The 24,816-nt window shown below is 36.9% G+C and overlaps 1 protein-coding gene across 19 annotated transcripts in view; it reads left to right on the top strand.

Moving 5' to 3' along the window:
* Positions 1-24,116, top strand: part of ZNF461 (zinc finger protein 461) — a 52,171-nt gene extending 28,055 nt beyond the window's left edge. For 11 of the 19 annotated variants that reach the window (XM_077905091.1, XM_077904892.1, XM_077904903.1 and 8 more), the window contains 3 exons: positions 5,786-5,912; positions 7,103-7,198; positions 22,092-24,116. In XM_077905091.1, coding sequence (XP_077761217.1) covers positions 5,786-5,912; positions 7,103-7,198; positions 22,092-23,482 — 1,614 coding nt within the window. In that variant the 3' untranslated portion in view covers positions 23,483-24,116. Of the gene's footprint in view, positions 1-5,764; positions 5,913-7,102; positions 7,199-22,091 lie in introns of all 19 variants that reach the window. The other 8 variants (XM_077905880.1, XM_077905813.1, XM_077905751.1 and 5 more) reach the window with 3 other exon arrangements.
* Positions 24,117-24,816: the final 700 nt, after the last annotated feature.

The following is a 24,816-nucleotide window of genomic DNA, read 5'->3' as shown; positions in this document are numbered from 1 at the left end:
TATTAATAGCTATAGTCACCACATTGTATGTTGTGTATCCCCAGGGCTTATTAATTTTATAACTGGAGGATTATACCTTTTGACCAGCTTCATCCATTTCACCACCACCTCCCCTGCCTCTGACAACCAACAATATGTTCTCTGTATCTATGAGTTTGATTTTTATTTTCTGTTTTTAGATATCACATATAAGTGAGATCATATGGTATTTGTCTTTCTCAGTCTGACTTATTTCACTTATTATAATGCCATCAGAGTCCATCCAAATTGTTGGAAATGGTAGGATTTCCTTTTTTTAAAAGGTTTTATTTATTTTTATTTATTTAAGAGACAGAGCATGAGCAGGGGGAGGGGCACAAGGAAAGGGAGAAAGACAAGCGGATTCCCCACTGAGTGAGGAGACCAATGCAGGGCTTGATCCCAGGATCCTGAGATCATGACATGAGCCAAAGGCAGATTCTTAACTGACTGAGTCACCCAGGTACCCCCCCCCCCACCTTTTAAGTAGGCTTTACATCCAGTGTGGAGCCCAATGCAGGGTTTGAATTCAGGCCCCTGAGATCAACACCTAAGCTGGGATCAAGAGTCAGACACTTAGCTGACTTAGCCATCCATGTGCCCCTCCTTTATTTTTTTTTATTAATGGCTGAATAGTATTCCTGTATATGTGTGTGTGTATCACATTTTCTGTATCTGTTCATCCATTGGAGGATACTTAATTTGTGTCTATGTGTTGCCTATTGTAAATGATGCCTCAGTGAACATGGAGGTCCCAATATATTTCCAAATAGATATTTTAATTTCTTTTGATTAAATGCCCAGAAGTGGAATAGCTGGATCACATGGTAGTTCTGTTTTTGTTTTGTTTTGTTTTGTTTTGTTTTGTTTTGTTTTTTTTGAGGAAGTTTCATACTATTTTCTGTAGTAAGTTCACCAATTTGTATTTCTCACTAACAGTGGACAAGAGTTCCCTTTTCACCACATTGTTGCTAACACTTGTTATGTTTTGTGTTTTTGATAATAGCCATTCTGACAGATGTGAGGCAATATCTCATTAGGTTTTAATTTGCATTTCCCTGATGATCAGTGATTTTGAACATGTTTTCATGTACCTGTTTTCCATTTTTATGTCTTTTTTGGAGAAATGTCTACTCTCAGATCCTTTACTTATTTTTAATTCAGATTATTTGGGGGTTTTTTGCTATTGAGTTGTAGAAGTTCTTTATATTTTGGTTATTAAACCCTTATCAGATACATGATTTACAAAAATTTCCTCCATGTAGGTTCCCTTTTATTTTTGTTGATGGTTTCCTTTGCTGTGCAGATTTTTAATTTGATGTAGTCCCATATGTTTATTTTTGCTTTTCTTGCCTTTGCTCTTTTTTTTTTTTTTTTAATTTTTATTTATTTATGATAGTCACAGAGAGAGAAAGAGAGAGAGGCAGAGGGAGAAGCAGGCTCCATGCACCGGGAGCCCGATGTGGGATTCGATCCCGGGTCTCCAGGATCGCGCCCTGGGCCAAAGGCAGGCACCAAACCGCTGCGCCACCCAGGGATCCCGCCTTTGCTCTTTTGGTATCAAATCCAAAAAGTTATTGCCAAGTATCTTTAGCACTTATGATTTCCTCTAGAAGTTTTGTAATTTCAGAATTTATATTCGTCTTTAATCCATTTTGAGTTTATTTTTATGTATGATATAAGATAGTGGTACAATTTGATTCTTTTCCATGTGGCTGTTCAGTGTTCCCAACATCATTTATTGAAGAGACTCTCCTTTATAGTATATTTTTGGCTCTTTTGTCATAAGTTAATTGACCATGTATGTGTGGGCCCCTATTCTGTTTTTCTGATCTATGTGCCATTTTTATGGCAATATCCTACTGTTTTGATTACTATAGCTTTGTAATGTGGTTTGGAATGAGGACATGTAATGTGTCCAGCTTTGTTTCTTTTTTTTTTTTTTTTTAAGATTTTTATTTATTTATTCACGAGAGACACACACAGAGAGAGGCAGGAACACAGGCAGAGGCAGAAGATGGAGTCCTATGTGGGACTCCATCCCAGGTCTCCAGGATCATGCCCTGGGCTGAACGCAGTGCTAAACCGCTGAGACAGCCGGGCCTGCCCACCAGCTTTGTTTCTTTTTCTCAAAATTGCTCTAGCTATTTGAGGTCTTTTTGATGGTTTCATTACAAATTTTAGGATTATTTGTTATAATTCTCTGAAAAATTCCATTGGGATTCAAAGGATTACATTGAATCTGTTGATTGCTTTGAGTAGTATGGACATTTTACCAATGTTAATTCTTCCATTCCTTAAGCATGGAATATCTTTTCATTTTTTGTGTCTTAAGTTTCTTTCATCAGCATATTACAATTTTCGTATACAATTCTTTTCTCTCCTTGGTTAAAGATAGACTATTGATAAATAGTGTTGGATAGCTAGGTAGCCATTTTGGAAAAGATAAAGCCCAATCTATATCTCATCTACCATATAGGGTAAACCCCAATTAAATTGAATGATTTAAGTTTTAAAAATGCAATCATAACATTACTGGACTAAAACATGGGAGTACTTCTTCATAACTTTGATGTGAGGAAGGACTTTCTAACTAGGACTCAAAATTGTAGGAACTAAAAGAGAAAGTATTTAATGATTTGATTATATAAAAATAAAAAGCTTCTGCATGACAAGAAACTAGTAAGCAAAGTCAGAAGAGAAATGTCGAAATGTAGAAAGTATTTCAATTCATATAGAGGCACTGAACTTATCAGATTTATAAAGACTAAGAAATTTAAGAAGGAGACTGATGGCCCAGTAGGAAAAGAGTCAAGGTACCTGAACAGAAATTTCTAAGAAAAATAAATATAAAAGACCCTAAAAAAGAATAATACTCAACTCATAATTCAGGAAATACCAATTAAAATTCTGACATATGATTTCTTTATCATATTAAATTGATAGAAACAAAATGTTTTAACAAAATGCCTTAGGGGATCCCTGGGTGGCCCAGTGGTTTAGCGCCTGCCTTCAGCCCAGGGCGCGATCCTGGAGTCCTGGGATCGAGTCCCACATCGAGCTCCCTGCGTGGAGCCTGCTTCTCCCTCTGCCTGTGTCTCTGCCTCTCTCTCTCTCTCTCTCTCAAATAAATAAATACATACATACATACATACATAAATAAATAAGTAAAATCTTTTAAAAAAATGCTTTGCTGCCTTGGCTGTGAGGAAATGGATACTCTCATATATTGCTGCACCTGACAAAATGGTCCAGTTGCTGTAGAGGGCAGCTTGACACCATCTACTAAAATGACCAATGCATTTTCCATTCTGACCTAACAATCTGATTTCTGAGACTTTCTGTTACAGATATGCCTTTATGTATACAAAATAACGTATTTACAAGAGTATTCATTGCACCATTGTTTGTTAGAGCAGAAGATTGTAAACAACCAAGTGTCTGTGTATAGACATCTAGTTAAATAAGCTATGATAAATTTTTAAAAATTTTTTAAAATTATTTTTAAAAAATAATATGTACCTATAGAAAAATAAGGAAACCATTAATCTTAGAATTTAAAAATCAAATACAGAACAGTGTATATATTATAGTATGTTATCTTTTGTATAAAGGTTTTTTTTTTAATTTTTATTTATTTATGATAGTCACACAGAGAGAGAGAGAGAGGGAGAGAGAGGCAGAGACACAGGCAGAGGGAGAAGCAGGCTCCATGCACCGGGAGCCCGACATGGGACTTGATCCCGGGTCTCCAGGATCGCGCCCTGGGCCAAAGGCAGGCGCTAAACCACTGAACCACCCAGGGATCCCTTGTATAAAGGTTTTAAAAAATAATACGTATGTGTATTTGTATTTGCTTAAAAACATTGCAAAGCCATACAAAGGAACTTATAAAATTGCTTATCTAAAACAGGTGAGGAGGTGGGAGACAAAATGGAAAGGACAAAGGTAGCAGTAAGACATCTGAATGTTTCTCTTTTTTGTTCTGAGCCATTTAAGAAAGGAAAATAAAATATAAAAATAAAAAATTGTCATTAAGGTTAGTGATTTTCTCTAGTCCTATTTGGCTACATAGATACTGTAATAGAGGAGGAAGAGAGATTTATCTAAGATTCAAGCTTTCCTAAGCAAGTGTGAAAAGGAAGTTCACATTAGGAGCCATTATGAAGTTGGATGATTAGTTGATACAGAGTTTAAATTGGGAGAAGAGGTATGAATGTGGTAAGTGACAATGTAAAAGTGACCAGAGAAGGATATTTTGGAGATGTTGAAGTTACTATTGATGACAAGGTGTAGGGTAGTGATATAAAGAGTGAACTGGAGTGGAAGACATATCATCACTGACAATTAAGATAGAAGTCATATTGGAGATAGTGGCACTGAGCCAGGAGCTAAAATTCCTGAGGGGGAAAAATCTGGATGTTACTACATCACTGCAGTAGGTAAAGATAATCACGTATAGTCTGATGAAATGATGACATTAGATTTTAGATAAGAAGGGACAGTTGTTGGCACCTGCAATGAGAAGAGAGGACACAATGAGATTGCGGACAGAGTAAGGTTATAGGAGAAAAACCAGCCATCCAGTTGAGATGTCCTCACAGGAAATGGTGTTGTTAGGGAAAAATGGGTAATTGAATCATACACGGGAAATCTTTGAACTTTTCCACAATTTTAATCTTTCTAAATAGACGTTTTGGGAATTGATGTAGGGTGTTCTCACTGGGTGGAGAGGCATTTTTATAATCGCTTCAGAAGTCACATAGTCATTTCTGCTATACTTTATAAGTTGGGTAAGTCACAACTGTTTTCCCAAGATCAGGTTCAAGGGCAGAGGACATAGACCTTACAACAATGGTATGAGAGCATGTCAAGGTTACACTGAAGAAGAAAATATGGGATGGGAGTTGTTCTATCTATCCTTGGAAAATACAATCTGCACTGGATATTGACTAAATAATTTGCATGAGAAGTAAAAATGCATATGATGAAGAAAAATCTTTGAGTCCTTTTTCTCAAGACGGAGGTTTTCATAAGACATTCTGGAAACATTAAAAAAATTTCCAACTAGTTAATTGGGAGCCTCTACTTAATTTTTTAAATTTCTAGATGACTGATTAACAGTTTTCCATCCTATGCCAGAGGATGTGTCTGCAAAAATTGAATTTTTTAAAAAGATTTTATTTATTTATTCATGAGAAACACAGAGAGGAGAGAGAGAAAGAGGCAGAGACAGGCAGAGGGAGAAGCAGGCTCCATGCAGGGAGCCCGATGTGGGACTCAATCCGGGTCTCCAGGATCACGCCCTCGGCCGAAGGCAGCGCTAAACTCTGAGCCACCCGGGCTGCCCCAAAAATTGAATTTTTTTTTTTTAATTTTTATTTATTTATGATAGTCACAGAGAGAGAGAGAGAGAGAGAGAGAGAGAGAGGCAGAGACACAGGCAGAGGGAGAAGCAGGCTCCATGCACCGGGAGCCCGACGTGGGATTCGATCCCGGGTCTCCAGGATCGCGCCCTGGGCCAAAGGCAGGCGCCAAACCGCTGCGCCACCCAGGGATCCCAAAAATTGAATTTTTGAGAGCATGTAGGCACTCTGCTTCATTTCCGCTAAATTGCTTTTAGTCACAAGCTTCCAACCTTTGCCTGTATACTCACTATATACTATATATACTATCCTTTTCCTGGATGCTTTCTTTTAGCACCTCTTCTTCCTTTTGAAAAATATTCTTATAATTTCAAAAATAGTACTGTGATTTATCATTTTAGGGGTTGGTGATGTTCAAAGATGTGGCTATAGATGTCTCTCAGGAAGAATGGGAATGCTTGAACCCTACGCAGAGGAATTTGTACAAAGATGTGATGCTGGAGAACTATAGCAACTTGGTTTCACTGGGTAAAGTTATCTGCCTCGTATAGTTTGGAATCTGTTTCTTTGAATTTCTGCTTTCTTTACCATGAATTTTAGGACTGCCTTTCAAATAACTAGATGAGTTTTTCTTTGTGTAGAAATGAGCACACCTAGATGGGGGTGCATTTTCATTTTCCCTATTTTTTTTAAGATTTTATTTATTTATTCATGAGAGACAGAGAGAGAGAGGCAGAGACACAGGCAGAGGGAGAAGCAGGCTCCATACAGGGAGCCTGACGTGGGACTTGACCCCGGGTCTCCAGGATCACGCCCTGGGCTGAAGGCAGCACTAACACTGAGCCACCAGGGCTGCCCACCTCTGGTCCTTATCATTGATGTTCTTTCTTGAAGATTAAAGAACAGAACTGGAATTCCCTGCCATGAAAGCTTATGCTTAATAACTTAATTATTTAATACTAATGTTAATTTTTAAGTTATCAGTTAGTTAATGATGAAAGAAACCACTTTATCTTTTGTTTCATTTGTGCTCTGCTAAACCTGCAGGTGCACTAGTGTAGGTTCAAACTAAACACGTGGATCCTGGGTGTGAAACTTTTTAGCTTTCCCAATGTAATGATGGCCTGGATCAAGAAATATCACTATTTAGTGCTCAAATGAACACTATTCTATTTCCTATAACAAATGTGCTCTTTTAAACAATTTGAGAGTTACATTCTAAGAACTTTTCATTTAACATTGAAAAATTTCTGAAATAGGGATCCCTGGGTGGCGCAGCGGTTTGGCGCCTGACTTTGGCCCAGGGCGCGATCCTGGAGACCCAGGATCGAATCCCACTTCGGGCTCCCGGTGCATGGAGCCTACTTCTCCCTCTGCCTGTGTCTCTGCCTCTCTCTCTCTCTCTCTGTGACTATCATAAATAAATAAAAGTTAAAAAAAGAAAAAAATATCTGAAATAAGTATACTCAGGAAGTTGTTTTTTCCTTATAGCAAAGTAGGGACAGAAAACTTATCTAATTTAAATAGTATTTTATAACCTATTTATTTGCTTTGTTTTTTATCATGAATTTACCTAAATATGAGTGTTTAATTTTTTTTTCTTCTTTAGATTTTATCAAATACCATTTTGTGCTGTAGTTTATTATTTTATCAATTCTGAATCACAGCATTTGGGTACTTTGATTTCCACTTGTCTCCATTTCTTTTCCTACAACCAGGACTTTCTATATCTAAGCCGGCTGTGATCTCTTCATTAGAGCAAGGGAAGGAGCCCTGGATGGTTGAGAGGGAAGTGACAGGAGGATGGTGCACAGGTGAGTGAGTAATGATCAGGAAGCAGGAAGCTATTTCAAGGAGTAGGCCAATTGGCCAGAATGTTGAGCAGTAAGGCTATTTTAGACAAATGAGGGAAAACCTAATTTCAAAACTAATTACCTATACAATCAAACATAAAGACAGACATATAGATTAGAGGAATAGAATAAAGGCGCCTAAATGACTCAATCAGTTAAATGTCTGACTCTTGATTTCAGCTCAGGTCATGATCTCAGGGTTGTGAGATCAAGCCCCATATGGAGCTCCATGCTCAGCATGACATGTGATTGAGATTCTTTCTCTCTTTCTCTCCCTCTGCCCTTCCCCTCACTTGCATACTCTTTCTCTCTCTAAATAAATAAATAAAATCTTAAGAAAAAAAGTGGAATAGAATAGAAAGTCTGGAAATAAACCCTCAGATATATGACCAAATGATTTTAGATAAGGGTTCCAAGACCATTCAGTGGGGCAAAGTACTGTATCCTTAACAAATGGTGTAGGGAAAACTGGATATCCATATATAAAAGAATAAAGTTGGATCCTTACTTACACCATATACAAAAATTAACTCAAAACAGATTAAAGAACTAAATTTAAAACCTAAAACTAGAAGAAAACAGGGAAAAAGTATCAGGACATTAGATTTGGCAGTGATTTCTCAGATATGACACCAAGCAAGGTACAGGTAACCAAAGCAAAAATAGACAAATGGGAGTACACTAAACTTAAAATCTTCAATTCATCAAAGGACACAATCAAAAGAGTGTTTATTAATCTTTAAAAAAATTCCCACAAGGTTCTTTACTAGCTGACAGGAATACCTTTTTCTAAGTGTTATAGTAGTAGATCAAGAACATATGTTCTAATGGTGTAGTATAATAGTTGCCAGACTACTCAGATGACCTATTTCATATTGGCTGAGTTTTGGTAGTTTCAGATTTTCAAGGAGTTGGGTCCATTTCTTCTAAGTTTTCAGGGTTATGAACGTAAAGTTATATGCGGTTTCTTATCCTTATAATTCATTATATATATATCCATATATATAAAGGATATATACATGTCCTCATAATCCTTACAAATTTTTTCTTGTTATTGAGACTTTCTCTTTCACCCATGAATTATTTAGAAGTGTGTTATTTGGAGATGTCTAGGGATTTTCCTATTGCCTTTCTTTTATTGATTTATAATTTGATTCCATTATGGCCCATGTAAAAGAGGGAACAGTCCACAGTCTTCTCTTATTTTTTACCCAATAACAGTTTCAGAGATTCCCAAGAACATCCTTAGATAATTCACTAAAGGACTCATAGAGCTTACTGTGAAAGCTGTCATCCTTACGGTTATAGTTTATTACAGCAAAAGGATACAGATTAAAATCAGCCAAGAGAAGAAACACATGGGCAGACCCCAGAAGGTTTCCAGACATGGAGCTTCCAGTTGGACTCACCCAGTGGAGTCATGGACAGTGCTAATTTTTCCTATCAACTGTGTGTAACTATATGCATGTAGTATTGCCAAATAAGAAAACTAATCTGAATCTTGGTGTCCAGAACAAAAGTTGGGCTCTGGGTTGGCTTGCCCATGTGGTTGGCCTTTAGTTTCCAGCTTCTCAGGAGGTGAAGCTGACACCTTTGGATTCCTGTCTTTCTGGAGGAGAATTGGTACCATGTGGCTCAAAGTCTATATCATAAATCCCATTGTTAGTTGTGGTCCTAAACAAAGACATTATTTGTGGAGATTTTCTCCCTGGAGATGAAGACAAAGCCAGATCTCTCTTTGGGCAAGCTTAAATTCTTTACTACACATCATACACTGTAATTTTGATTCTTTTATTTCTTTTTCATTTTTTAAATTTTGATTCTTCTATATTTAAGATTTGCTTCATGACTTAGAATGTGGTCTGTCTTGGGGAATGTTCATTGTATGCTTGAAAACATTGTGTATTCTGCTGTCGTTGGGTGACATGTTCCATAAATGTTGATTACATCCTATTATTGATAGTCTTGTTCAGTTCTTCTATGTCCTTGCTGATTTTCTGTGTGGTAGTTCTATCAGTTGCTGAAGGTAAGGTATTTGAATCCCCAGGTATAAAAGTGCTTTGTTTCTTTCTCCTTGTAGCTATCCCAGTGTTTGCTTATGTATTTTGAAGTTCTGTCAATGGTGGTTATTAGTTTTCTTTATTCTGAAGTTTATTTTATCTAATATTAATATAGCTATTTCTACTTTCTTTTTTAAATTTCTGCTTTTTTTTTTAAAGATTTTTATTTATTTATTCATAGAGACAGAGAGAGAGAGAGAGAGGCAGAGACACAGGCAGAGGGAGAAGCAGGCATCATACAGACAGCCTGATGTAGGACTCAATCCAGGGTCTCCAGGATCATGCCCTGGGCTGCAGGCGGTGCTAAACCGCTGCGCCACCAGGGCTGCCCAATTTCTGCTCTTTTGATTAACGTGTACATGCTATGTATTTTTCCACTCCTGCTTTAAACCCTCTATGTCGTGTTTGAAATGAGATTTTTATAGTCACCATGTTGGACCATGTTATTTGTCCATTGTGCCAATGTATGTCTTTTAATTGTGATTTATACCATTTACCTCTAAAATAATTATTGAAAAAAATTAGTGATATGTTAAGGCTTCAATGTGCCATTTTGTTATTTTCTTCTGTTTCTTGTTCTTCTGTTTGTTTTTTCTTGCCTACCTGTGGGTTACCTAAACATTATTAGAGTGCCATTTTGATTTATGTTTTTTAATACGTTGCTTTTGTATTTTTATATTTATTGTTTGCTCTAAGTATTAGCATATATCTACATACTTATCACAGCCTGTTGGTTTTTATTTTTTACCACTTCAAGTAAAATGTAGAAACTTTACATCCATTTAGATCGCTTTACTCTCCCCACTTTTTTGGTATATTTGTTTCAAGTATTTCTTCTACATACATTGAAGATCACTACAAGAGATAGTGTTAAAATTTTTGCTTTACCATTAAATAGGACTAAAGAAACTCATGGTGTAAAAGATAGCATCATATGTTTTCTTCTATTTTGTTCATTCTATTATTCTTTCCTATCTGAAGGTCTAAGCCTTCTAATGTTATTTTCTTTATGTGGGGCGAGCTTCCTTTACCCATGCTTTAAGGGCATGAGTGCAACAATAAATTCTCTTAGTTTTCCTTTGTCCTTTATTTCTGCTTCATTCCTTAAGAACAGTTTCAATGGAGGAGTGGCTGGGTGGTGCAGTCAGTTGAGTGTTTGACTCTTGGTTTCAGCTCAGATTGATCTTGGGGTTGTGAGATTGAGCCCCACATCAAGCTCCAAGCTCAGCTCAGAGTCTGCTTGAGTTTTTCTCTCCCTCTCCCTCTGCCTCTCCCCCACCCCACGCACTCTCTCCTTCTCTAAAATAAGTAAGTAAATCTTTTAAAAATCAGAATAGTTTCAATGGGTATAGAATTTGAGGTTCACAGTTCTTTTATTTATTTTTTATTTATTTTTTTTTTTAGTTCTTTTCTTTTAGAACTTGAAGACTGTTGTGCTGTTTCATTTTGGTCTCCATAGTTTCAAATGAGAAATCCAGTCTTTTGAATTGGTGTTTATCATCAATATATGATGTATGTTTCTATTTAAAAATGTTTTTCTTTGTCTAGTTTTTAGAAATGGGTGTCTTTGTTTTGTTTGTTTGTTTTTGGATTTTTCTTAATAGCTATTTGCTAAGTTTCTTGAATTTATAGATTTGTATGCAATTTTGGAAGTTCAACTGTTACCTCTTTGAATACTTTTTTCAGCCCCACAGTCTTTTTCCTGTCCTTCTGGGAATCGGATAATATGAATGTTGGATCTTTTGTTATTATCCCACAAGGAATGAGACTATTTTTTCTTTAAGCCTTCTTATCTTTGTTTTTCAGATTATATAAATTGTCTTTAAGTTCACTGATTTCCAGCTTCTGTTATGTCTACTCTGGCTACCATTTAGCGTGTCTTTTATCACAGCCATTATATTTTTTCAATTCATTTCCTTCTTTTTGATAAGTACTATTTTTTTACGAAATATTCTGTTTTTGTGGACGCCTGGGTGGCTCAGTGGTTGAGCGCCTCCCTTTGGCCCAGGGTGTGATCCTAGAGTCCCAGGACTCCCCTACATGGAGCCTGCTTCTCCATCTGCCTGTGTCTCTGCCCCTTTCTTTGTCTCTCATGAATAAATAAAGTCTTTTTTTTTTTTTTAAAGAAATATTCTGGTTTTTTATTTGTTTAAAGAGTTTGTAATTGTCATTTTTTATGAAGACTACTTTAAAAGCCTTGTCAGCTAGACCTTGGTATTGGTCTTAGTTGATTGTCTTTTCTCCTTTAGATATTGGTTTCCCTTACTCTTGGTATGACAAGTGATTTGTTGTATCCTCAACATTTTCATTTTTATGTGAAGTGAGTTTTGATTCTATTTAAATCGATTTTAGTAGGGAGTCATGCTGTTTGTTTTAGCGTATAGATCTGGTGTACTTTAATAAGTCTTGGTTCTAATGGAAGCTTAGTTTTCAGAGCCCTTTCAATGCTCTTCTGATATGCTTTAAATCTCTAGTACTGCTGGAAGTCCTGCTCAATCTCTGATAGTGTTTTCTGCAAGGACAGAAAGCTTCTGTGGATCCCCAGTGTAGCTATGCTATCTTCTGTGGGATGAGGGAGGCAGAAGTCATTGAGATACATTTAGCTTCACTGAGATCAGAAGGCACTGGTCATGGATTTCCTTATGCCACTGGGCAGAGGTCAGGGAGATGCAAGACTCTATAATGGTTCCTTTCTGGGTGAATTGATCTGTCAGCCAGTGCTCTGGTTGTGAACTGGGGGCTTGAACATCAAAAGACTTCCTCTTGCTGCAGCTACTGATACATCAGTTACAGAATTCTTGCTCCAACTGCAGCTGGCTGATGAAACTGTTACTATGGTCTAGGTTGTGCAGCAGGTGCTGGGGATCCCACTGAGTCTGTTGGGCTTCCCTGATCCTGGTCTTTTGGCTGGAGAAAGTAGATTTCTCTTGGCTTGTGTGTGTGCACCTCTAAATGGTTCCAGGTTGTAGGGCTGCTGTCCAGTGCCCATTATGAGGGTATATAAGAAATAAAAAGAAAACCCAGGGGAAAACTTTCTGGAAAGATGGTGGAGTAAGAGTATCCTAAGCTTATCTCATCCCTTAGATACACCTAGATAACACATCAATGTGAATAACTCAGAAAATGACTCGAAGACTGCCAAAACAGTCTAGCTTGCTAACAGCATACCCTGTCCCCATGCTCTCCTATGGACCCTCCTTCAGCAGTTCTTCAGAGTGGCTACAGGTTCTCTCCCATTGCAGACCAGTGCAAACCTTGCTAACACCACACGCCTTCCCCTTTGTTCTCCTGTGGACCTCACTTCTCCAACTTGGCCTGGCAGGAGTTCTCCAAAGTAGTACCACAAGTATGACTGTGTGCAGACACTTCCAACAGGGGCCAGCACCACTCCAAAGTATCCTGCCATGTGGACAGAGGAAAATAACCACATCAGTTTGAGGCTTTAGCAGTGGGCTGGGGGCAGACATCTGCTCTGACTGCAGGCCCTGTTCATCAATGACAGCTTCTCAGAAAAAACACAAGGAGAGCACCCTGAAGTTCAGTGCTACTGTATCTCTGGCAAGCACTTGCTCTGGGCCAATTTAAGCCCAAAGCATCCTCTTACTGGCTCAGTAACAACACAAGGACTAAACTCAGCTCACAACAGACAAAGAGAACTTTTTCAGATGACTAGAGTGAAGGCAAATGCAGCTCAACCACAACAGTAGGGCACATGCAACATACATAGGAGACACCCCTGAAGTGCCAAGTTCTGGTGAATGGAGGACACTTCACTGCAGGGTACTAGAGGACCTCTTTTTCACGTGGCCACCACTTTCATGAGCAAGAGGCATGGCTGACTTTCCTAACACATAGAAATAGACACAGAGAGTTAGATAAAAGGAGGAGACAGGAATATGTCCCAGATGAAAGAGTAGGACAGAATGACAATGACAGACCTAAGTGAAACAGAGATAAGTAATACAACTGATAGAGAATTTAAAGTAATGGTCGTAAAAATACTAACTAAAATTGTGAAAAGAGTGGAGGACCTCAGTGAAACCCTCAACAAAGAGGTATAAAAATGAACGAATCTGAGATGAAGAACTCAACTGAAATTTAAGAAACATTACATGGAATAAGTAGAGGACTAGAGGAAGTAGAAGAATGGATCAGTGACATGGAGGACAGAATAATGGAAACCAATTAAGCTGAACAGGAGAAAAAAATAATAAATGAAAATAGTTTAAAGGAACACAGCAACACCATCAAGCACAAAAATATTCACATTATAGGGATCCCAGAAAGAGAAGAGAGAGAGAGAAGGGCAGAAAATTTATCTGAAGAAACAATAGCTGATTTCAAGATATACTACAAAGCTGTAGTAATTAAAACAGTAGGTACTGGCATAAAATTAGACACATAGTTCAATGGAGAAGAATAGAAAACTCAGAAATAAACCCATGATTTATAATGGTCAATTAATCTCAGACAAAGGAGGGAAGAATATCCAATGGGAAAAAGATAGTCTCTTCAACAACTAATGTTGGGGAAACTGCACAGCCATATGCAAAAGAATGAAACTGGACCACTTTCTTACCCCATACACAAAAATAAACTCAAAATGGATTAAAGCCTACAAAGTGAGACCTGAAACCATGAAAATCCTAAAAGAGAGCATAGGTAATAATTTCCTTGACATTGGCTGTACCAATATTTTTCTAGATATGTCTCCTGAGAAAAGGGAAACAAAAGTAAAAATAAACTATTGGAAGTACATTAAAGTAAAACACTTCTACACAGCAAAGGAAATAATCAACAAAACTAAAAGAAAATCTACCAAATGGGAGAATACATTTGCAAATGACATTCCTGATAAAGGCTAGTATCCAAAATATATAAAGAACTGATACAGTTCAACACCCAAAATACAAATAATCCAATTAAAAATTGGACAGAAGACATGAACAGACATTTCTCCAAAGAAGACATATAGATGCCAACAGACACATGAAAAGATGTGCAGCGTCACAGAGTCACAGATCATCAGGGAAATGCAAATTAAAACCACAATGAGGTATCTATTACATCTTTCCTGTCAGAATGGCTAAATCAAAGGCACAAAAACAATAAAAGTGTGAGCAAGGATGTGGAGACAAAGGAACTCTCATGCATGTTTGGTTAGAAAGCACACTGGTGCAGCCACTGTGGAAAACAGTATGAAGTTTCCTCAGAAAGCTAGAAATAGAATTACCATGTAATCCAGTAATTCCACTACTGGGTAATTACAGAAAGAATGTGGAAGTACTAATTTGGATAGATATATGCAGCATTTTTATAGCAGCATTATTTACAATAGCATGGATATGGAAGCATGCAAGTGCCCATCAATAGATGAATGGATGAAGATGTAATATATATGTATACATATATTAATATATATAATGGAATATTATTCAGCCATAAAAAAATGAAATCTCGCCATTTGTAACAACATGGATGAATCTAGAAGGTATAATGCTAAGTGAAAGTAGTCAGAGAAAAACAAATATATGATTTTACTTGTGTAAAGAATGAAACAAAAAAACAAAAAACACTCTTAAATATAGAGAACAAACTGATGGTTACCAGAGGTGGCTGGGGCAACGGGTGAAATAGGTGAAGGAGATTAAGAGTACCCTTAAATGTGATGAGCACTGAATAACGTATAGAATTGTTGAATCACTATATTGTATATGCAAAATTAATTTAACATTCTATATTAATTATAGTGGATTTAAACAATAAAAAAACAGGCAAGAAAAGAAAACCCAGGGAACTCACCATGTGGTAGTTCCTCAAGTCCACGGAGTCCAAATCAATTAACCTTCTTCCAGCTTTCAAAGTTACTGTTGTATGAAAGGTAATTTTGAGGGTTTTTGGTTTTATCTAGGATAGAAGCAGGGAAGAGGGATTCTACACAATCTTTGTTATTGAGATTTTAAATTTTCCTTTAAAAATGAACTTTAGGGGTCCTTGGGTGGCTCAGTTGGTTAAGTGTCGACTCTTGGTTTTGGCTCAGGTCATCATCTCCGGGTTGTGAGGTCAGGCCGCTCATCAGGCTCTGTGTTCAGCACAGAGTCTGCTTGAGATTCTCTTCCTCTCCATCTCCTTCTGCTCCTCCCTCCACTTGTGCACTCGCACACTCTTTCTAAAATAAATATTTTTTAAATAAAAATAAAATGAACTTTGGAATGTTCATTTTGTGTGATATTTGCTTTGATTTTTTTAAAGAAGGGGAAGATCATAAAGACTGTGTGTGGAGTACTTCATTTTTATGTCACCACCACCAGTCTTTTTCTTGTAGCATTTTTTTCCCTTTTCTTAAATGATTGCCATTATGTGATCTTTCCAAAACAGTTTAGTGAAACAACCAGGTTTCATATTCATTTCATCTCTTGGTATATATAGGGAGGGGAACAAACACAGCTGATTTCTGGCAGGCATACAACTTGACCATTGGGATCATCTTGGATACTTGTAGCCAACTAACTAGTACCACTGATCTTGCTGGATCCTGACACAATGTATTCCAAAGAGAATGGGATGTTTTATTTAATCTGAGGAGTCTATCTGGTGAATTATTTAGGAATTGGTATGTTACCAATGCAATGCAATGCTTTTCCCTGGTCCCTTCCCTGCTACGTCTCTAAAGGTAACTATTATCTTGAATTTTATTATGATTATTCTGTTTTTAAAAATAGCTCATGACATTTGCATATGCCCTTAAATACTATTTGTTCTGTTTTGCTTATTTTTAAGTTTTACAAAGATGATACTGAGATGTGTTTTTTGTGATTTAGTTATTTCATACCACATGGTTTATAATAATTTCCCCGTATTGTTTTATGCCTGAGTTCATTTTCACAGCTGTATAATGTTTCATTTTATAAATTTCTGGCTGTTACAATTTGGGCTCATAAGTTTTTGCTAGTATGCCCAATGGTGCAATGAACATTCTTTTTTTTTTTTTTTGCAATGAACATTCTTACATGTCTCCTGAATCAAATAATACAAGATTCTCTCCAGGCTATATTTACTATTGGAATTGCTGGATCATAGAACATGTTCATCTTCCACTTTATGTTATACCAAATTGTTTTCCTGCGTGTTGGTACTAATTTACATTACCACTGCAATGTTTAATAATTTTGGTTCAACATCTTAACAATGAGTAAAATTCTTAGATATCTTAAGTTTTACCAATCTAATGAGTATAAAATGATACCTCATTATATTTTAATTTGAATGTCCTTAATTCCTAATGAGTTTGAGCATCTTTGCATGATTGTTAGTGTTTCCTCTTCTGTGAAATGCCTAAACATATATTTTGCCAATTTTTCTTTTAGGTTATCTTTTTTCTAGTTAGCCAGTTTGTGTCTTGTTTGAGAAATCCATTCTACCTTTAGGTATGCTCTTAATATATATGCACATTTTTTCCCATAAGCTTTACAACTTTTCCTTTAACTTGTAGGTCTTTAATCCACCTAGAGTTTATGTATTTATAATATATGGTAGAGAACCTGAGTGATTTTTTTTTATAGCTGTAGCTAGTTCTAATATCATTTATTAAATTAGTCTTTCATCACTGATCTCTAATGCTTCCTATGTGGGTCTGCTTCTTGTCTTTCCTTGGCTCAGTGCCTGTCTGAATACCACATTTTCTTAATTTTTAAGTCTTTATGATGTCTTTATCATAGGCAGGATGAATTATCTGACTTTGATCTTCAGTAGTATTTTGGCTGTTCTTAAATGTTTGTTCTTCCAAATATATTTTTGAATATATTTTTTAAGTTCCTTAAGCAATACTGTAGAGATTTTTATTAGATTTGTATTGAATACAAGATAAAAGCTAAAAGTATATACATAAAAGAATACAATCAATAAAGTAAAAAGGCAACCTCTTGAATGGAGAAAACATTTATAAATCATATCTGACAAGGGGTTAATATCCAGGACATATAAAGAAATCTTACAGGGGACACCTGGGTGGCTTAGTGGTTGAGCGTCTGCCTTCAGCTGTGGGCATGGCCCTGGGGTCCTGGGATCGAGTCCCACATAGGGGTCCCTGCATGGAGCCTGCTTCTCCCTCTACCTCTCTCTCTGTGTCTCTCATGAATAAATAAATGGAATTTTTAAAAAGAAAGAAAGAAAGAAATCTTAAAACTCAACATCAAAGAAACCAAGCAACTCAATTTAAAAAGGGAAAAGGATTTTAATAGACGTTTCTCCAAAGAAGATATACAAGTGTCCAGTAAGCACATAAGAAGATGCTTAACATTACTAGCCATTAGGAAAATGCAAATCAAAACCACAATGAAATATCACTTCACATCCATTAGGATGGTTACTATAGAAAACCAAGGAGCGCCTGGGTGACTCAGTCAGTTAGGCATCTGCCTTCATCTCAGGTCATGATCCCAGGGTCCTGGGATTGAGCCCCACACTGGGCTCAGCGGGAAGCCTGCTTCTCCCTCTCACTCTGTTGCTCCCCCTCCCTCTGCTGCTCCCCTTATGTGTGCATGCTCTGTCTCTCTCAAACAAACATAAATAAATAAATAAATAAATTTTTTTTTAATGACAAATATTGGTGAAGATGTGGAGAAATTGGAACCTTTGTGTTGGTAGGCGTTTAAATGCCACCATTGTGGGAAACAATATAATGATTCCTCAAAAAGTTAAAAAGAGAATTATCATATGATTTAGCAATTCTACTTCTGGATATATACCCAAAAGAATTGAAAACAGCAACTTCAAAAGATATTTGCACCCCATGTTCTTAGCAGCATCATGCACAAGAGCCAAAGTTTGGAAGCATCCTAGGTCTCCCATCATCAGGTGAGTGGATAAGGAAAATGTGGCGTGTGTCAAATAGAAGTAGAATGGTGGATGTCAGGAACTAGGGGAGGAAGAAATGGGGGTCAGTTATTAATGAGTGCAGAATTTCAGTTGAAAAAGTTATGCAGATTGTGCAACAATGTGAACATTCCTAACACTACTGAATTATACACTTAAAATAGTTAAAATGGTAAATTTTATGTTACGTATATTTTGCCACAATTTAAAATAAAGTCAGAGTTATCAATTTAGGACTTAGGAGTTTATGACTGGAATTTAAGTCAGACCTGTTATAGGAAAGAGTAGATATTGACGGCTACCCAGAGCCTGGGTTCCACAACATTCCAATATATAGAGGTCAGGTAGTAGAAGAGGATACATTAAGGGGAACTGAGTACAAGTAAAAAGGTAGGGGGACGCGTGGGTGGCTCAGTGGTTGAGCATCTGCCTTCAGCTCAGGGCATGATCCTGGAGTCCCAGGATCGAGGTGCTCATTGGGCTTCCTGTGGGGAGTCTGCTTCCCCCTCTGACTATGTCTCTGCATCTCTCTCTCTGTCTCTCATGAGTGAATGAATAAAATATTTAAAAAGAAAAAAGTAGGGCAGTCCCGGTGGCTCAGCGGTTTAGCGCTGCCTTCAGCCCAGGGCGTGATCCTGGAGACCCGGGATTGAATCCCACGTCGGGCTCCCTGCATGGAGCTTGCTTCTCTCTTTGCCTGTGTCTTTGCCTCTCTTTCTCTCTGTGTTTCTCATGAATAAATAAATAAAACATTTAAAAAATAAATAAAAAGAAAGAAAAAAGTAGAAAGGTAGGATAATCAGGAGAATATGGTATATAGGAAGCAAAGGGACTGGTCATTTATGTCAAATGCTGCTAATGAGTCAAGTAGAGTGATGATGAGCACTAGAGCACTGATTCTGGCAAAGTGATTTTGTTATTGACTTTAGCTAGAAATGTTTTAACAGGTATGGGAGTTGAAATATTTTTGGAATGAATTACAGAGAAAGGCAGAGGATGGTCTTTTCAATCAATAGTGGTACATAACTACATCAGAAGCTAGATATCTTGAGTCCTATCTCACATCATAAAATCTAATCTGGGTAGATTATAGGTCTAAATATGAAAAGCAAAATAGTAAAAGCTTCAAGAAAACAATATGAGTATATTCTCATGACCTTGGGATTAGACTGCCTTAAAATTAAAAACTTCTATTCATCAAAACATAGTATTGTGAGAGGGTAAAAGCGCCAGCCCAGGAGTGTGAGAAGATATTTGCAATATGTTGGTTATATTCGGAATATATATTAAGAATTCCTACAAAGAACAATATAGCCCAGAAACTATCCAAATGACACTTGAATGAAATGAATTCATCACTTGATGAAATGGATAAACAATAAATGTTACATCTGTACAATTGAATATTACTCAGCCATTGAAAAAGGAATGAAGTACTAATACATTTTACAACATGGTTGATCCTTGAAAACATTATAGTGAATGAAAAAAGACACAAAAGGTTACATATTGTATGATTCCATTTGTATGAAATTTCCAGAAAAAACAAATTCATAGAGACACAAAGCAGACTAGTGGTTGCCAAGGGGCTGGGAGTAAGAAGGGAATAGGAAATGACTGGATGTGGGGTTTCTTTTTGGCATGATGAGAATGTTCTGGAATTAGTGATCTGATGGTAGCACAACATTGAGGATGTATTCAAAGTTACTGAATTATACACTTCAAAATGGTTAAACTGGCAGATTTTATATGAATTTATCCACACACAAAATTAGTTAAATTGGACAAAATATCTGAGTTGGCAGTTTATTAAAGAAGATACCCAGTTGGCCAATAAACATATGAAAAATGATCAGCCTCACTTGTCATCAGGGAAATTGCAAATTAAACCACAGTAGAATATAATAACATATCTGCCAGTTTGCCTGAATGTAAAATAGACATTAACAGGGGATCCCTGGGTGGCGCAGTGGTTTGGCGCCTGCCTTTGGCCCAGGGCATGATCCTGGAGACCCGGGAACGAATCCCACGTCAGGCTCCCGGTGCATGGAGCCTGCTTCTCCCTCTGCCTGTGTCTCTGCCTCTCTCTCTCTCTCCCTCTCTCTCTCTCTGTCTGTGACTATCATAAATAAATAATTAAAAAAAAAAGATAGACATTAAGTGTTGGTAAGGATGTGAGGAAATGGAACTCTTTTACAGTGTGATAAGAAAATGAAACTATTGGATACTGTCAACTCTGAACAAATGTATATCCCATAATACAACAGTTTCATTCCTAAATGTATATATTTAGCAGAAAGTCCTATTTCCACCTAAAGAAATCATAGCAGTACTAATCATAATAGCCAACAATTGAAAACAACCCAAAGGCTGATCATTAGGAAAATGGGGGGAAAATATGTTAGAGTAGAATGCTTTATACAGCTATCAGTCTTAAGCTTTTTCTTCTGAAACAGCCTCTGAAAAGCTCCAAGAAAGACTTTGGGATATCCTAATTGTTGAAAGGAGGTTAGTGTTGTTGTAGCACATGAATAAAATGGAATGGACTCAAAATGAGGTCATATAAGTAAAAAGAGGGCCATGTGTTCTCATGATAAAGAATTGGATTTTTACATTTCAGTTCAATGGAAGCTACTTTAGTTTGGTTATAGGTTTGGTTGCATGTGACAGAGACTCAATAATGACTTAAATGATATAGCAGATTAATTTTCTCTTGTATTAAAGTCCAAGCTGGGGATCCCTGGGTGGCGCAGAGGTTTAGCACCTGCCTTTGGCCCAGGGCGTGATCCTGGAGACCCAGGATCGAATCCCACGTCAGGCTCCCTGCATGGAGTCTGGTTCTCCCTCTGCCTATGTCTTTGCCTCTCTCTCTCTCTATGATGACTATCATAAATAAATAAAAATTAAAAAAAAAATAAAGTCCAAGCTGGTTTGGAAGCTCTTCTCTGCAAAACCATAATGTGACACGATACCACATCCACATTGCAGTCTGAGGAAATGGAAGAATAAAGGATATAGGGCATGGATCACCTGGCTTTTAACATTTCAGAAACTACTATATAATACACATATTTTTAGGCAGAATCCAGTTATATTGCATATTCTTCTGCAAAAGAAATGCAGTGTTTATATTGGGTAGCCTTTTTCTCAATTAAAAACCATAGGTTCAATCAATATACGATATACATTTGGGAGCAATTAGCAGTCTCCATATCAAAATCTTTTGGCTTGGTGTAAAGTGTTAAACATATACTCTTGTACATTCTGATTCAGTTGATCTCATTTTTTTTTTTAAAGATTTTGTTTATTCATAGAAACACAGAGAGAGAGAGAGAGGCAGAGACACAGGCAGAGGGAGAAATAGGCTCCATACAGGAAGCCCAACGTGCGACTCAATCCTGGGTCTCCAGGATCACACCCCAGGCTGCAGGTGGCGCTAAACCGCTGCGCCACTGGGGCTGCCCAGTTGATCTCATTTTAAAACTGACTCTGGTAGATACTGTTTCATTTTATCTAGAATGTTTCCTAAACACTCATAATTGCAACAAACTCTGAGATAGATCAAAATGTCAGAACCATTGGTGCACCTGGCTGGCTCAGTCAGTGGTGTGTGTGACTCTTGGTCTTGGGGTTGTGGGTTTGAGTCCCATGTTGGGTGTAGAGATCGCTTAAAAAATATTTTTTTAAAAGTTTCAGAACTACTGACTTGTTAACTCCTTCACTTTGTCCTATGAACTCTCATTTATCTGTGTTCATACCCTTTTTTTTTTTCATTTAGTTGCATGATGGTATTTAAGAGCTCTCCAAGCTTTTCATTTCTTATGTGAATTATTTTTCAGTTACCTCTCTTTTCTACCATAGATATTTTATTTCTTTTGTAACACAAAGCTAGCAATTTAAATGTGTTTCTTATCTTTCAGACTTGGTGTCCAGGTATGAGGCCAAGAAGTTATCTCCAAAAAGAGACATTTATGAGACAGAGCCATCCCGATGGACTATCATGGAACAATTTAAAAGTCATAATCCTGAGAAGTCCATTTTCAGAGATATCTGGGAATGCAGTAGTCAGTTTGAGACACAACAGGAACAGGAAGACTATTTCAGGCAATTTGTTATCAACCACAAACACTTGCCTATATTTAACCAACATACTTTACTCACTCAGGAATTTTATAATAGAGAAAAAATATTTGAATGTAAAGAATGTAGGAAAAACTTCAGTTACCATTTATTTTTTAGTCATCACAAAAGAACTCATTCTAAAGAAAAACGTTCTGAATGTAAGGAATGTGCAGAAACTGTTAATACATCGTATCTTACTAAACAGAGAATTCAAGATAGTAGCAAGTGCAGTGAATATAAGGAATGTTGGAGGGCTTTTATTCATTGTTCACAACTTAAACAACACCTGAGAATCCACAATGGTGAAAAACGCTATGAATGTAAAGAATGTGGAAAGGCCTTTAATTACGGCTCAGAACTTATTCTGCATCAGAGAATTCACACTGGTGAAAAACCCTATGAATGTAAGGAATGTGGGAAGGCCTTTAGGCAGCGATCACAGCTTACTCAACATCAGAGACTTCATACTGGTGAAAAACCTTATGAATGTAAGCAGTGTGGGAAGGCTTTTATTCGTGGCTTTCAGCTTACTGAACATCAACGACTTCATACAGGTGAGAAACCCTATGAATGTAAAGAATGTGGAAAGACTTTCAGGCATCGCTCACACCTTACTATACATCAGAGAATTCATACTGGTGAGAAACCCTATGAATGTAGAGAATGTGGAAAGACTTTTAGCTATCACTCAAGCTTCTCTCACCATCAGAAAATTCATTCTGGCAAAAAACCTTATGAATGTAGTGAATGTGGAAAGGCCTTTTGTGATGGCTTACAACTTACTCTACATCAGAGGATTCATACTGGTGAGAAACCCTATGAGTGCAAGGAATGTGGGAAGACTTTTAGACAGTGCTCACACCTCAAAAGACATCAGAGAATTCATACTGGTGAGAAACCTCATGAATGTCTGATATGTGGTAAGGCCTTTAGACTTCATTCACACCTTATTCAACATCAGAGAATACATACTGGTGAGAAGCCCTATGAATGTAAAGAATGTGGGAAGGCCTTTAGCTATCATTCAAGCTTCTCACACCATCAGAGAATTCATTCTGGGAAGAAACCTTATGAGTGTGGAAAGGCCTTTAATCATGGCTTGCAGTTTAATCTACATAAGGCACTTCATACCATTAAGGTGCCAGTAAGGCTTCCTTTCCTCTCTGCTCACCCAAGTCTAACATCATGATATTATTTTTAGAAATATAGGTTTTCTTTTTTTTTTTCTTCAAGGTAAAAGTTGGTAAAATACTGAATTTCATTAGTATTGATTTATTTCAGTAATTCTTGAAAAAAAAAAACCTTCAAGCAGGAAAATGGAAAAGTAATTAACAGGTAAAAAACTGAAATTGCTCTGGTTTCAGTGCAGTTTCTGAGTTATAATAACCAGTATTGAAAATAAATTTTATGAAAGTGTTTTTAATGAAACCAGTAAAACATGGCAGAAATAAAATGAAAACAATTTCTTCCCCTCACACAAATCCTTGAGATCGCCAATATGTGTGTGTTGCTCCTTCCTGTTCAAACATACCTGCAAATATGAAGTGTTTATTGTATATGTGTGGAAGGTCATACCACCTGTAGTGGCATAGCAATTTTTTTTTTGCATTTGAATAATTGTGGACATTTTCCCAGGTGACTACATATGGATTTAATTCATTATTTTTAAAGCTTCAGAATATTTCTAGCTCATTGTTTTTAAAGCTTTAGGATTTTCTAATATGGGATATATGTCTGTATTTTAAGCCATTCCCTACTGTAGATATTCAGTCATTTCTATTTTTCATCACAAATGATCATATAATAAACATTCTACCTTGTCATTCTTTTATTTCCATTGATTAGATTACCAGCCATGTTTTAATGTTACGTTGACTTTTTAATTAAAAAAAAATGTTTTAGGTAATAAAAGTACATGCTACAAAGTTCAAAAGTTATCAAACAGTAAAAAGTAAAGCTTCCTTAATATCTGGTTCTATAGCTACCTGCTTTACCTACATGAGGTCAACAATAGCTGTCAATTCTTTTGTATTCTTCCAGGGATTAATTTTTTTAAATTATTTGGTTAAAAGTGGAGTAATCATAGTTTCATGATCTTTTACTCATGAAATTCTCGTTATTCAAAATTTAGCCCTCTTTAATTTATTTTCTGTATTTCCCAGGGATTTACAGACATTGTGCCATCATTTTATTTTCTTTCTGTTCCAACTCTTTTCATTGCCTGCTCTGCAATATTGGAACACTCTTCTTTTGTGTATAATATTGTTTGAACCCTCTCTCTATTTTTTTCAACTTGGTCTTTTCAAAAACACCAAGTCTTAGTTTTATTGATCTTTTCTACTATCTTTTTAAAAGTCTCTTTTGGGACGCCTGGGTGGCTCAGCGGTTGGGCGGCAGCCTTCAGCTCAGGTCGTGATCCCGGGATCCGGGATGGAGTCCCGCATTGGGCTCCTGCGAAGAGCCTGCTTCTCCTTCTGCCTGTGTCTCTGCTTCTCTCTCTCTCTGTCTCTCATGAATAAATAA

The sequence above is a fragment of the Canis aureus genome, chromosome 1 (assembly GCF_053574225.1).
Source record: "Canis aureus isolate CA01 chromosome 1, VMU_Caureus_v.1.0, whole genome shotgun sequence".
NCBI lineage: Eukaryota > Metazoa > Chordata > Mammalia > Carnivora > Canidae > Canis > Canis aureus.
Note: the sequence above shows the minus strand (reverse complement) of the source record. Positions and strands in the feature narration are given on the sequence as shown.